At 42.2% G+C, this 14,583-nt stretch overlaps 1 protein-coding gene across 1 annotated transcript in view; it reads right to left on the bottom strand.

The window, feature by feature from the left end:
- The window catches only part of rps6kc1 (ribosomal protein S6 kinase polypeptide 1), a 49,233-nt gene extending 42,497 nt beyond the window's left edge, over nt 1-6,736 (bottom strand). The window contains exon 1 of the mRNA XM_071413172.1: nt 6,534-6,736. Coding sequence (XP_071269273.1) covers nt 6,534-6,635 — 102 coding nt within the window. The 5' untranslated portion in view covers nt 6,636-6,736. The remainder of the gene's footprint in view (nt 1-6,533) is intronic.
- Nucleotides 6,737-14,583: the final 7,847 nt, after the last annotated feature.

Raw genomic sequence — 14,583 nt, 5'->3', positions numbered from 1 at the left:
TAACTAAATCAACATCTGCAATTTGAAAGAGTATTTTTTTATCAATATTTTATTAACGAAATGTGTTTATTTGTTTATTAGGCTACTGTGCAGTCTACAATACACACTGTAGTAAACTTGGGAAAGTGCCTAAATCCTTACATAAAGGAGAGCAGGCCAAGTCTGTACTACAGAATGGAGACAGTGTTATTTCATAGTTGTTGAAAATAGTAAAAATAAAGAAAAATCCTGGAATGAGTAGGTGTGTCCAAACTTTTGACTTGTACTTGCTTAATTAATTTGATTAATATTATGGTGTTTCTATTCCATGGGGGGGGAAAAAAAAACCTGGGGGTCACCATTAGGATGGAACAGAAAATATGGCGCTGTACAACGTGGCGCTCATAAATTCAGAGCATTGTCAGATTGTTTGTTTGTAAAAAATCAGACCGTTTCGCTCTCGGAGCGCACACTGGATGTTCGGGCCGAGGAGTAGGGTTGATTTGAGCGTTCTGGCCTTACAACGGCAGTCAAGCACCCACGCTAACATTGGCTAGCTTGCTAGCTACTTCCTAGACACAAATGAGATCACGCTGACCATTTTACGACCATATTGAACTGGTGTTGAGCGCTCGTAAATGTATTATTCTGCGCTCTGGTACACTCAGACGAGAGTGCTCTGAAATCGATGTAGATAGCCAGAGCGAATTTACGAAAGCACCCGAATGTCCATTGAGAACGCACAACAACTATAACATTTAGCTAAGCTAAGAATGACGGGAATAATCAAGTCAATAAACGTTGGATAGTTAGATAGCCTATAGTTAATATACTGGCAAGTTTGATGTCTAACTACTAACGTTAGGTAGCTAACTAACATACCGGTACATAATGCTGTAATATGCTCTGTGGTTCGTAAGGACAGCGTAGCTAACAAATTGTCAGCCAACATAACGTGTAAGGTAACTTATTTGAAAGGTCATTACTTTATTACATTGAGTAGCAAGCTACCCCCTGGGCATCAGGGCAAATCTGGTCTGTGATAGGGGGGGGGTTCACAACTAGCTCGGCTATTAGACTATTCTTCAGTAAAGCTTGAATAGTCTATTGTTCAGCTATTATCCCCTCTCCCCAACTTGCAACAAATTGTTGTTGTTCCCATCTTGTTCATCATTCTGCGCCTGAGTGGCTCGCTTGTGGGCGTGCTGGCAGGATATTGTAGCATCTTCGGTTGTGCATCAAGAATTCTGCATACAGTAGAGAGTTTGTATGAAGGTGTGGTTATTCACAGGCAAATTGTTATATGCTATGGAGGTACATTTGTGTATTTTTGTCGAGAGCAAAACTTTTATTTTCAATCAAAAATAATTGTTCTGAAAGCAACCTTTTTCCGACACAAAGGAAGTCATAGCGGACACCTACGAAGAAGGACTGTGTGATGATGGCATCTCAGGTAAGCAGCACTGGGCGTTCTTCCATCCAACTTTAACATAGCTAGTAGTTATGAACCGACACTGAATCGTTGGAGCTAACATTCTACTGTATTACATACATACCGTAGAATGATAAATCATGCAATTATTATTCTCAAGCTAACCAAAAGCATTTAGCTACGAACGCCTGTTAATCTAACTTTCTTTCATGGCAACTCATAAGCAGGCTATGTCATATGTTTCATAGTCGATATATAATCATATTTCATGACAGTGTAACGGTTAGCTTTTTTACAGAAGGATGAAAGAACACAATATGTCTGTCACGAAGAGTTAGTGAGTCTTTGCAGCGTGTAGATGGTGCAGGTATCATTGCATATTTCCCATCACTTAATGAACAACCACAATACCAGCCTGGTATTAAGCTTTCTACGCTGTATTGACGTATCCTGAAAATTACATCTGCTGCTTTAGATTGAATGGTCATATCTGTTATTGTTTTCATATCTACAAAAAATAAGCTATCTTCTTTACTTTCATAGAGCGAGCTGATCAAGGGGTCGAAATTGTAGATATTGCCAGATGTTCACTGTCCGAGGAACAGGCCGTGGAAGCTTTATTGCTGGCAAAAGTGTCCATAACCAGAGGTAATTAAACTGTTCTGTGTTCTTTTTCCCCTCTTCATCTCTGCCTGCCTTGTAGTACATGGAACCTGTCTCACATGCATTCATTTTTTTTTTTTTTACTTAAGATGTCAGCTGCTAATTTTCAAATTTACACCACATAAACACAGCCATTTTCACTGGACTATCTGTTGCTGCCAAGTCATGATTTCCCTGGGCGTTTGTTAGCATTGCAATAACCAAGTGGTGAGACACATAGCCCTCTATATTTAAATGTTTCAGGTTCACTCTGATAGGTGTCTGGGTCACATACAGTATCTTCTATTGACATTATCTTCTATTGTTTGTCCTCATGTGTCTGTTTTTCAGCATAAAGTACTCTGCAGCCACTTCGTGTGGACATCAGGTGAGACCACACACACACAATAACAGTCTCCTCTTCTTCACTTCATCCCTCTCCCCCTTCTCCCTAAATCCTCTAAGTTATATCAGCGGTTTTGGTGAACCCGTCCCTCATCTGAACTGGCTGACACAGAGGGCACTGCATTATAATAGGTGAGAGGTCACTTGGTTGGGTCAAAAATAAGTATTATTAAAGAGATGCTTTACATTGAAATACAGACAGAGGTTTTTACATGACCAAATGCATAATGAGTGCTCTAACTCCCCCTTGTGGTGGTCTGGAGCAATGACGCCGGGACGCTGGGTACCTCTAAGTCCCGCAGTGCAAGCACGCAACTTTTAAAGGAGGAAGCACTGTAGGCCTGATAACCAACAATGATGAGACAGCCTATAGGGAGGTCAGAGAACTGGCAGTGTGGTGCAAGGACAAAAACCTCTCCCTCAATGTGAGTAAGACAAAGGAGCTGATCGTGGACTACAGGAAAAGGCGGGCTGAACAGGCCCCCATTAACATCGACAGGGCTGTAGTGGAGTGGGTCGAGAGTGTCAAGTTCCTTGGTATCCACATCACCAACAAACTATCATGGTCCAAACACACCAAGACAGTCGTGAAGAGGGCAAAACCTTTCCCCCCTCAGGAAACTGAAATATTTGGCATGCGTCCCCAGATGCTCAAAAGGTTCTACAGCTGCACCATCGAGGTGCACCACTGATTGCATCACCGCCTGGTATGGCAACTGCTCGGCACCTGGCTATAAGGCGCTACAGAGGGTGGCGCGAACGGCCCAGTACATCACTGGGGCCAAGCTTCCTGCCATCCAGGACCTATACAATAGGCCAGAGGAAAGCCAATAGAATTGTCAGAGACTCCAGTCACCCAAGTTATAGACTGTTTTCTCTGCTACCGCACGGCAAGCGGTACCGGAGTGCCAAGTCTAGGACCAAAAGGCTCCTCAACAGCTTCTACCCCCAAGGTATATGACTGCTGAACAACTAATAAAATCGCCACTGGACAATTTACATTGACCCTCCCCCCTCCCTTTTGTACACTGCTACTTCTCGCTGTTTATTATCTATGCACAGTCACTTCACCCCCACCTACATGTACAAATTACCTCAACTAACCTGTACCCCCGCACACTGACTCGGTACCGGTGCCCCCTGTATATAGCCTTGTTATTGTGTTACTTTTTGTTTTCATCTACCTGGTAAATATTTTCTTAACTCTTCTTGAACTGCACTGTTGGTTAAGGGCTTGTAAGCATTTCACGGTAAAGTCTAAACTTGCTGTACTCGGCGCATGTGACAAATAAAGTTTGTTTTGACTTTAGCGTTTTTTGGGGTAACCTAAGTCCAAAGAGCGTAAAAAAATATGTTTTATTAATTTTCAGGATAGAAAAACACTGAGTTTCAACTTAAACCACTAAAACCAGTTATAAAGCATGTAGAAAAGATAATGGACATATATATTTTTTTGGAATATAACATTTGAGAACTAACAATCACCCAAATAAAAGCTAGACAGTCAGAGAATTGAAAATGCAAAAAAAATATGAATTTAGCAATATTCCTTTTATTATTATTGTCGAGCAAAAGAACAGCAATAGACATGGCAAAATGCAAAGAATTACAGGAAACTAGCTTTAAAATTGTTAAATTTTCTCTCAGGTGCATAGCAAAATGTGTAGAACTGCAGGAAATTAACTTAAAAATTTACTAAATATCTCAGCTCCATGGAGTAATAGTAGAATTACAGGAAATTGTCTTAAATGCAAAAATGTCTCTACAGCGCAAAGTTGGGGGCCTCAAATTCTTTCTTAAATGTAGCCGCGCAAACAACCAATTATGCTCATTGCCCTGCACTCTGCCACGCCCCCTGTCACACCCACCGCCTAAGCCCATTTCTGATACAGAAAAAAACTGCAGTAGTGGGTATGGAAGCATCTATTTATTCATTCTTTCTGTCCCTCTCCTTAGAACATTGTGGGCAGACTGACGACTCATTCTGTCTGATAGTGTCCCAGTTTCAAAACCCTGTAGTGTTCTGACCTCCTGCACCACTCACAGTGACAGAGCCAGACAGACGGACAACGGAGGAAATTATATAAACATTTCTCTCTCCCATCAGCACCTTTGAGACAAAAATCAACCCTTTTTCATTTGTATGGGTGCACGTGTCTGACACTGAACTGGTTGTGTGGTATTGTAGCCATTGGAAAAACTTGATATAGTTCCCTTTGGAGAATAATCTCTGATAGTGTTAAATCTGTGTTGCTGGGATGTGACCTTTCTGAATCGGATGTGAAATACAAACTAAAAGGTAGAGCGTCAACATCTCTGGGAGTGGGTCTGGATGCAACGATGATGATTACTTTTGCACAATGGGTAACTTTGGGTCGTTGCCATGGACTTCCTTTTGCTAGACAATAAATTGCATAAACTGCAGTTTCTCTCATGCTGCATAGACATACTTACTGAGACTGATTAGTAAAATGTATGCAACTAGATGCCCCAGTATCTGTGTATTAGAAATGTCGACGATGAATGAGTATGACGTGTCTCCTCTCTAACACTCAGGAAGCTCTGATTGAAACTCCCATTAGACAGCTCTGCAAGCGTCACGGCCAGTATGTACTTTGTACTTCCAAATAAGGTCTAAATTAAACTGTATAGGCACTCATGTCCCAAGGATTCTGAGGAGCAAAAACCTTACTGTTAAGCACAGCTCGAAAGTCTACAACACCCCAACACATTAGAGGTGTCGAGGATCAGTGGTGCAAAGTACTTAAGTCGTTTTTTGGGGGCAACTGTACTTTACCATTTATATTTTTGCTAACTTTTACTTCACTGCATTCCAAAATAAAATGTACTTTTTAATCCATACATTTTCCCTGACACCCAAAAGTACTCGTTACATTGTGACTGGAAAATGGTCCAATTCACTTATCAAGAGAACATCCCTGGTTATCCCTACTGCCTCTGATCTGACAGACTCACTAAACACAAATGCTTCATGTGTAAATTATGTCTGAGTGTTGGAGTGTGCCCCTGGCTATCCGTCAAAAAAAAAAAATATTAAAATGTTGCTGTCTGGTTTGCTTAATATAAGGAATTTGAAATGGTTTATACTATTAGTTTTGATACTTAAGTATATTTTAGCAATTCCGTTTACTTTTGATACTTAGGTATATTTAAAACCAAATACTTTTAGACTTTTACTCAAGTAGTATTTTACTGAGTGACTTTTACTTGAGTAATTGTCTATTAAGGTACTGTATCTTTACTTTTACTCAAGTATGACAATTTAGTAGTTCTTCCACCACTGCCAAAGAGGCATTTTTCAGTTGCTTGTAAATTTTTTCGGTTGCTTGACCTTTTTGGAAGTATAAACCAGCCATAACGGGAGTAAATTAAGATAGTTACTCAGCGAAACCCCATATTTGGTGAGTAACTAAAGTATTTTGACATTATAACGCATGCGGAGTTATCTAATGGAAATTTGAAATGGGGGCTTCCTGGGCTTTAGAGAGGAGACACGTCATACTCATCGTCGACAGTTCTAAAGGCTTGCACAGATACTGGGGCAGCAGTAAGTTAGATTTATAAGTGGCAGCTTCTTACTGGTCTCATGATTGCACACTTCAGTTAACTAACTGTTATTGACAATAAAGCTAACTGACGTTAGCTAACTACCTAGTTAGCATATAGTGGTATGACAGAAGGTGGCATTCAATGTAATCTCCTCTCTTGATCTTGTTATCACCGAGCTTGGCTAACTAGGCAGCTTTCTATCTCCATTGTCAGACATAAACGAGCTAGTTATTAGTTAGCGCAAGCTAGGCACTAGTTTGACAGCTAGTTAGTTAACGTTAGCTGAATAATGGGAGCAAGTTAGCAGGTGAACTGAAAAATGTCACACATATAAGCAGCCAACATAAGGTTTACAATGTCGTTATTTATCAACTACAACATATCCGTATGAATAGTATTCGCAGTTGTAGCTACGACAGGATAAAACAATGATAACGTTAGCTAGCTAGCTGCTAACTAACGTCACGGTAGCCGCCTGTCAACAACACAGCCTCTGTCAACTTACCCTTGCAGTGACTTTGTACACTGTATAGCCTTTCTTATGCTTTTTAGGGTCCGTAACAGTATAAAAACGTGCGAGTTCTCCTCGTTCCCGCTGCGATATCATTCTGATTGAAGCATAGCCATTAGCTAGCCAGTCTAAAAAGCCGGGGCTGCTTTGCTTCGTTCCAGATAGCCGCTGCTACACAGAGATAGAACAATGAGCCAGATAATTCACCGGATGTAGGAATGTGAAGTATCCGGTGGGCGTTTCCACTCACAACCAAATATTGGGACGAGAATAAACCCAACAACTGTGGTCAGCAGTGGAAGAATATGGAGTGAGATGGATTTTTGCCGACATTCAGATAATTTTCTCATCGATGAAACATTTAATCTCCATACAGTTTCCAAAACTGTTTCCGAAACTAAAATCTGTAACAAACAGATAAAAAAATGTGTCGTTTAGGAGTGCCAGGGCGAACTGAGTTATTGCACACGCACACTTCAAAGTAGGCGTTCCCTAACGGAAATTTGCGAATAAATGCCAATAGGATCTCATTAGTTCGTGCTTGGCTCTGCCCACCTCCTTGCTTGCATGGCCCACTATGACAGATTTTTATAACTATCTTGCGTTAGTTATTCAAATCTTTGGCTGCAAATCGCAAAATGACACACCGAAAGATCGGCCCCTCAAATTCTTCTTCTTCTTCGGTACTATGGCAGTCTGCAAACAAAAGTTAGAGCTGCATTCCCACACCAACTGGACCAGGGATGAAGGGATAAATTCATAAATTAAAAGTAAATTCCATTACAGGAAGATAAAAAATTACATTAATTCACAAAAACTAAAAAGTATTATCAGGAAAAATCTTCCCACTCCTTCAGTCATTCGATAACTCAAACTTCCCTACTCAGGCTGGGACTACTTGAGACAGTACTCCATGGAGCTCTTCAGATGTGAAATCTTTTAATCCCAGATATTGTTCAGCTGCAGAAACAATGATGTCGATTTTTCTTGACTTATTTCAAACTTGAGCAGTATTTACTACCATCTCATCTCCACCCGCTCCTTCAGCTATTTCCACAGCCTGCGACCTTCTTCACCCTTACAGGTAGTCCCAATGTGGAGATGCTTTCCATTGCCTGTCCAGGCTGTCCAGCATAGCCACGCATTATAACATAGAAGAAAACCCAAACATCCCTTGTCTGTCACAAATACTGAATACAATTACATTTGAATTTACTCTGTCGATTGTCTGTGGGGTTGGTTCTTAATCGGGTTGAAATTTGACAAAAACCACTTGAAACCCGTGAACCCCAAGGGACTCAGATTAACATTAATAACTTGGTTATTTCACGAAGGATAGAGAGGAAGGCTCCACACCACTTTCTCACTTGAGTATCTTGAGTATCTTATCTTTCTTCTGATAATCTCATTTTGCTCTTTTGTAGCTTTGTTATTAAGTGTGTGTGTGTGTTTCCTATCCCTGTTCACTTCTCTCCCTGTAGGTTGTACAGACACTCCCTACCCCTTGGCTACAACCCTTCTAATTTAGTGTATCCTGCTCGCACAACCCATGTGGAATTTCTAGTCCCCGGCAGCGTTTGGAACTGCCGATTTGCGGTCAAGAAGACTGAGTTAATCTCAGCCTATGTTGCCCATAAGTCCTTACACCTTTTGGCTCTGACAGAGATGTGTATTACCCCAGAGAACACTGCTACTCCACCTGCTCTCTCGTTATCTGACTATGTGTTCTCTCATAGTCCGAGAGCATCTGATCATTGCGGGGGTTGGCACAGGGCTACTTATTTCTCTTAAGTGGAGATTTTCTATTTTCCCACTCTCACCTGTCTATCTCCTCATTTGAATTCCATGCTGTCACATGTCCACTCTATTGCCAACCAGGTTCCCTTGGAGTGTTAAATTAGCTTGACATCTTGATAAGCTGATCCTGACGATGGCTCACCACTCATCGTACTGGGCGAATTCAACCACCCGACGCCTGACTTCGAATCATTTCTTTCCAACTTTTTCTTTTGTACATTGAGACTTGGGAAGTTAAAATGTGGATGTGTCAAGTATGACCCAGGATGACAGCCTCACACCCAAACCTCCCTGACCTCCTGACCAATGAGCTCAATGCTTCCTTCAATACTCTTCAATACAATGCGTCTGAAGGTCTGATCCTCCATCAGAGCCACGTAGTACCTTTCTAGACAATGTGCCGGATGGTAACTATAGATGTGGCGGATGTAACCAATGTAACTTTACGAACAAATGCACAATGTTTAATCACCCTATTACGAGCAAGGCCATTAAGATTAAGGGAATCATTACATGTCTCACATAAAAAATGGATATACCTGATCAAGTGTATTTGTGGTCTATGCTATGTAGGAAAAACAAAACGAGCTCTGAAAACAAGGATAGCAGAACACAGGAGTAATATCAGGACTAGAGGTCGACCGATTAATCGGAATGGCCAATTAATTAGGGCCGATTTCAAGTTTTCATAACAATCGGTAATCTGCATTTTTGGACACCAATTATGGCCGATTACATTGCACTCCACGAAGAGACTGCGTGGTAGGCTGACTACCTGTTACGCGAGTGCAGCAAGAGCCAAGGTAAGTTGCTAGCTAGCATTAAACTTATCTTATAAAAAACAATCAATCTTAACATAATCACTAGTTAACTACACATGGTTGATGATATTACTAGTTTATCTAGCTCTTCCTGCGTTGCATATAATCGATGCGGTACCTGTTAATTTATCATCGAATCACAGCCTACTTCGCCAAACGGGTGATGATTTAACAAGCGCATTCGCGAAAAAAGCACTGTCGTTGCACCAATGTGTGTGTACCTAACCAACAGCAATATTTAGACTTAGGGATGCCACCCGTTAGATAAAATATGGAACGGTTCTGTATTTCACTGAAAGAATAAACGTTTTGTTTTCGAAATGATAGTTTCCAGATTTTACCATATTAATGACCTAAGGCTCGTATTTCTGTGTGTTATATTATAATTAAGTCTATGATTTGATATTTTGATAGAGCAGTCTGACTGAGCGGTGGTAGGCAGCAGCAGGCTCGTAAGCATTCATTCAAACAGCACTTTCCTGCATTTGCCAGCAGCTCTTCGCAATGCTTGAAGCACAGCACTGTTTATGATTTCAAGCCTATCAACTCTCGAGATTAGGCTGGCAATACTATAGTGCCTATAAGAACATCCAATAGTCAAAGGTATATGAAATACAAATGCTATAGAGAGAAATAGTCCTATAATTCCTATAATAACTACAACCTAAATCTTCTTACGTGGGAATATTGAATACTGATGTTAAAAGGAAACACCAGCTTTCATATGTTCTCATGTTCTGAGCAAGGAACTTAAACGTTAGCTTTTTTACATGGAAAATATTGCACTTTTACTTTCTTCTCCAACACTTTGTTTTTGCATTATTTAAAGCAAATTGAACATGTTTCATTATTTTTTGGAGACTAAATAGATTTTATTGATGCATTAAGTTAAAATAAAAGTGTTCATTCAGTATTGTTGTAATTGTCATTATTACAAATATATATATAAAAATCGGCTGATTAATTGGTATCGGCTTTTTTGGTCCTCCAATAATCGGTATCGGTATCAGCGTTGAAAAATCATAGTCAGTCCACCTCTAATCAGGACCCTTGACCAGAGAAACCCTATGGCTGCGCAATTCATGGAGTCTCGTCACAACATTAGCTCTTTGAGATACATTGGCATCGAACATGTTTAGACTCCTGGGGGGGTACTGATAATCTATTATTTAGAAGAGAATTGTATTGGATTCACCATTTGTGTACCGTGTCTCCTAGAGGTCTGAACCAAGAGTTTGATATCAGACCATTTCTTACATGAATATGTCACTTTGATTTGTCTTGCCTTCCAGCTTACCCACTTGGTATTTTTGTAAATATATATTATTTTCTGGAACTACTACATGTACACATCTCAATGTTATTAAATTATTAGAGATACACAAATAGTTTTTGCAACTGTAACCGATGTGAAGTGGCTAGCTAGTTAGCGGTGGTGCGCGCTAATAGCGTTTCAACCAGTGACGTCACTCGCTCTGAGGACCTTGAAGTAGTTGTTCCCCTTGCTCTGCAAGGGCCGTGGCTTTTGTGGAGTTTTATTTTATTTATCTGTTATTTTACCAGGTAAGTTGACTGAGAACACGTTCTCATTTGCAGCAACGACCTGGGGAATAGTTACAGGGGAGAGGAGGGGGATGAATGAGCCAATTGTAAACTGGTGTGGGTAACGATGTGTGGGTAACGAGTGATGGGTAACGATGCTTCGAGGGTGGCTGTTGTTGATGTGTGCAGAGGGTCCCTGTTTCTAGCCCAGGTTGGGGCGAGGAGAGGGACGGAAGCTATACTGTTACATTGATGCCGTGACCCGGATCGCTGGTTGCTGCGGAAAAGGAGGAGGTCAAAAGGGGGGTGAGTGAAATGTGTATATTCTGGGAGCACTCAGTTTGTTGGACCAGACAAAGATCTGTTTCGGATCGGAACATTGTCAGTAAATCGGTGAATTGGGAGCTTTAACAGTGTGCGGGCCTTCTTGTTCTATACTTTGACCTCACTCTTTCCCAGTCCCCTACCACTCACAAGGCATGCAATATGCTTGACCTCATCTTTACTATAGGCTGTTCACCTACAAATCTCACTGCAACCCTCCTCCAGGTCTTTGATCACTACTTTGTTTATTTTTCTCACCATTTCTCCTCCAACTCTACCCACTCAGCCCCTACCCAGATGGTCATGCACCATCGCAATCTTTCCTCTCTCTCTCCCACTACGCTCCACTTCTATCCTATAATTTCTCCCTTCTGCTAATTCATTCTCCCTACTGTCTCTGCCTCTTCGATCCTACTCTCCTCCCTTTCCGCATCCTTTGACACTCACTGTCCTCTTTCCTCCCGACTGGCTCGGTCCTCCCCTACTGCTCCGTGGCTGAGTAACTCACTAAGTACTCACAGAACACGGCTGCAGTCATCTGAGCAGAGATGGCGGAACACTCCATTTCCGGAGGACCTATCATCCTTTCACTCCCTCCTCTTCCTCTGTATTTACTGTTAAAGCCGTTTTCTATCAATCAACATTTCAAGCCTCTGCCTCCAACCCTGGGAAACTGTTCTCCAGGGGTTGGAACCGGTTCAGGGAACAGAACAGAAAACCAATTTTTTCGAAGAACAGAATCAGCACTGGAAATGAAAGTGATATACACTGTTCCAGAAAATAAAAGTTATTTGAAAGCAAGGAAACCAGTTAGTCACTCTGTCACTCAGAAACGTATTCCAGTGTCTTATTTTAGCATAGTCTATTAGCCTACTACTGACGTTACAAGCGTGATTCAGTATTTAAGACAAGAAAGGATTAACTTTTTCAACGCTGGTTGAGTATACTACATTTCACATTAGATTTATTCACTTCAAAAAGGTAAGACGTGTTTTTATTTTAATTCTGGCGCCGCTGTGCACACACAAGCTTGTTAGCTATCTAGCTAGTTTTGGTCCATCGTTAAGCCAACTCTCTGAAGTTCAATGACATTCAAAATTCTTTCATAGAAGCCAGTCCTACGTAGGTATAATTCTGTGGGCGTAATTCAGATAATGCATGTCATAACAACAAGATGACCTCCATCCTCTCTCACTCTCTCCCCACTGCAAAATTTCAGTCACATCTCTTGCCCTACACTTCTCTGTCCAATGCATGTAAATAGCTTGCCCGCTCCATAGCAAGCTGCTCTATCCGCACTGATTGTGAAGTAATTTAATGTTGAGCTAAATGTAAAAAAAAAATAACAGAAAGGAACAATTCAACCTGTCAATTTTGGGGGTTTGAACTGGTTCAGAACTTTGTTTTAGTGGTCGGAACAATGGAACGGAACAAAAAAATATAGAATTAAACGATTGGAAAATTATTTTGGTTCCAACCCCTGCTCTTCTCCTCTTTTTCCTCCTTAATCCTCCACCTCCTCCATCTCTCAGCCTACTGAGTCCACTGGCCTCACTCACACAGTACTACCCTACGCCTTGACCTCTTTCTTCCCTCTCTCTCCAGATGAAATTCTGTGACTAGTGAAGTCTGGCCGCCCGACAACCTGCCCACCTGACCCCATCCCCTCCTACCTTCTCCAGACCTCTCTGCAGACCTTCTCACTTCCCTCATCAACTCATCCCTGACCATTGGCTGCGTTCCCTCTGACTTCAAGATGGTCAGAGCCGCTTCCTCTTCAAGAAAACAACACTCAACCCATGTGACATGAAAAACTATAGACCATTATCCCTTATTTATTTTCTTTCCAAAACACTTGAGTGTGCTGTCTATGACCAACTCCTTTGTTATCTCTCTCAGAATGATCTTCTTGACCCTAATCAGTCAGGCTTCAAGGAGGCTCACTCAACTGACACCACTCTCCTCTGTGTCACATAGGCTCTCCGCTCTACCAAAGCGGACTCTCTCTCCTCTGTTCTCATCCTCCTAGATCTGTCCACTGCCTCGCCACCGTTATCCATCAGATCCTTCTCTCCACCCTCTCAGGACTGGGCATCTCATCTCATCCTGTGTAATCCTGTGTCTGCACCATGGGTTCGTACTACAGGGCTCAGTTCTAGGCCCTCTCCTCTTTACACCAAGTCACTCGGCTCGATCATAACCTCACATGTCCTCTCCTATCATTGCTATGCGGATGACACTATTACTTTTCTCATCCTCCCTTTCTGATACTCAGGTGGCAACACGCATCTCTGCGTGCCTGCCGGACATCTCAGCTTGGATGTCAGCCCACCACCTCAAGCTCAACCTCGATAAGACAGAGCTCCTCTTCAATTCCACCGTGGGGAGGCAGGAATAGCTAGTAGCAGTAGCTAGCATGCCTTAGTTAGCTAGCCTGGTTAACATGCTTTGCAGTGTTTATCTAACCTTGTCTCTACAGTCTCATAGAACCAGATCACTGAGGCGAGCCGACCCTTCTTTGACCAAGTCTGGGAAATTAGGAAAGTGGTGCTTTACCAAGGCAGGCACAGAAGGCAGGGTGTCCCCACCGAACCTGGCCGACCTCTCCCTTCAAGAGTATCCTCCCGCAACCGGCGACAATGCGCACAAGACCCAGGTTAAGCGAGGGCAGCTTCTGCATGCAACAAGCCCAGGCTAAACAAGACATTTGATCCGACCAAAGACCCAAATCCATCCTGCATCCCTCAACTCAGACTCAGCCGAGGTACAGGCCTCCGGGAGAGGACGGTCACTATTGGAAACACCAAGCAGCCGGTGACAATGTGCACGTGAACTGGTTCAAGCAAGGGCAGCCTGAGCATGCACCAAGCCGAGACATACAAAACAACAAACATGAGTATCTTTTGTTGATATGGTGTAACCGCATGACCGGGCGCATGGTCGCTAACCTGAACCCGGTTTGTTGGCCTTTGTCGTTTCGTTCGCGTTAGCAATCTCACTCTTTGCTTTAGCCAGGCTTAGCAACCTGAAGAATAACTAATTGGTTGCTAGGTAGGAAACTATGAAAACAAAATACAAACTCTAGCACAGAACGTCCAAAGGGGGGCTCAACCACAAAAGGAGAGATTAGTTGGAGCAAAGTTTGATAGACTGTTTGTTTAAGTAGCTGAATTGTTCTGCTCAGCTCAATGTGAAGAGCAGAATTGAAGGAATGAATCAGAGCCTCAGTGTTATCACCTGTTGAAGGCGGGGCTTCTAGCGAGGCACGGCTTTCATTTGCCTTGTCAGGCTTGATTGTAAGTTCTTCAGTCGAGCTCGTGAGAACGCGACTCAACATAGTTCTGTGTTCTACTGAGGTAGCCTAGCGGTGAAGTGTGTTGGGACAGTAACATTGGTTCGAATCCCTGGGACGACAAGGTGGAAAAATATGCTGTTCTCCCAATAACGACTGCTCCCTGGGCATCGATGACGTGGACGTCAATTAAGGCAGCCCCCGTAACTTTCTGATTCAGAGGGGTTGGATTAAATGTGGAAAACACATTTCGGTTGAATGCATTCAG

The sequence above is a fragment of the Salvelinus alpinus genome, chromosome 8, assembly GCF_045679555.1.
Source record: "Salvelinus alpinus chromosome 8, SLU_Salpinus.1, whole genome shotgun sequence".
Classification (NCBI taxonomy): domain Eukaryota; kingdom Metazoa; phylum Chordata; class Actinopteri; order Salmoniformes; family Salmonidae; genus Salvelinus; species Salvelinus alpinus.
This window is presented reverse-complemented; position numbering and strand designations above follow the sequence as displayed.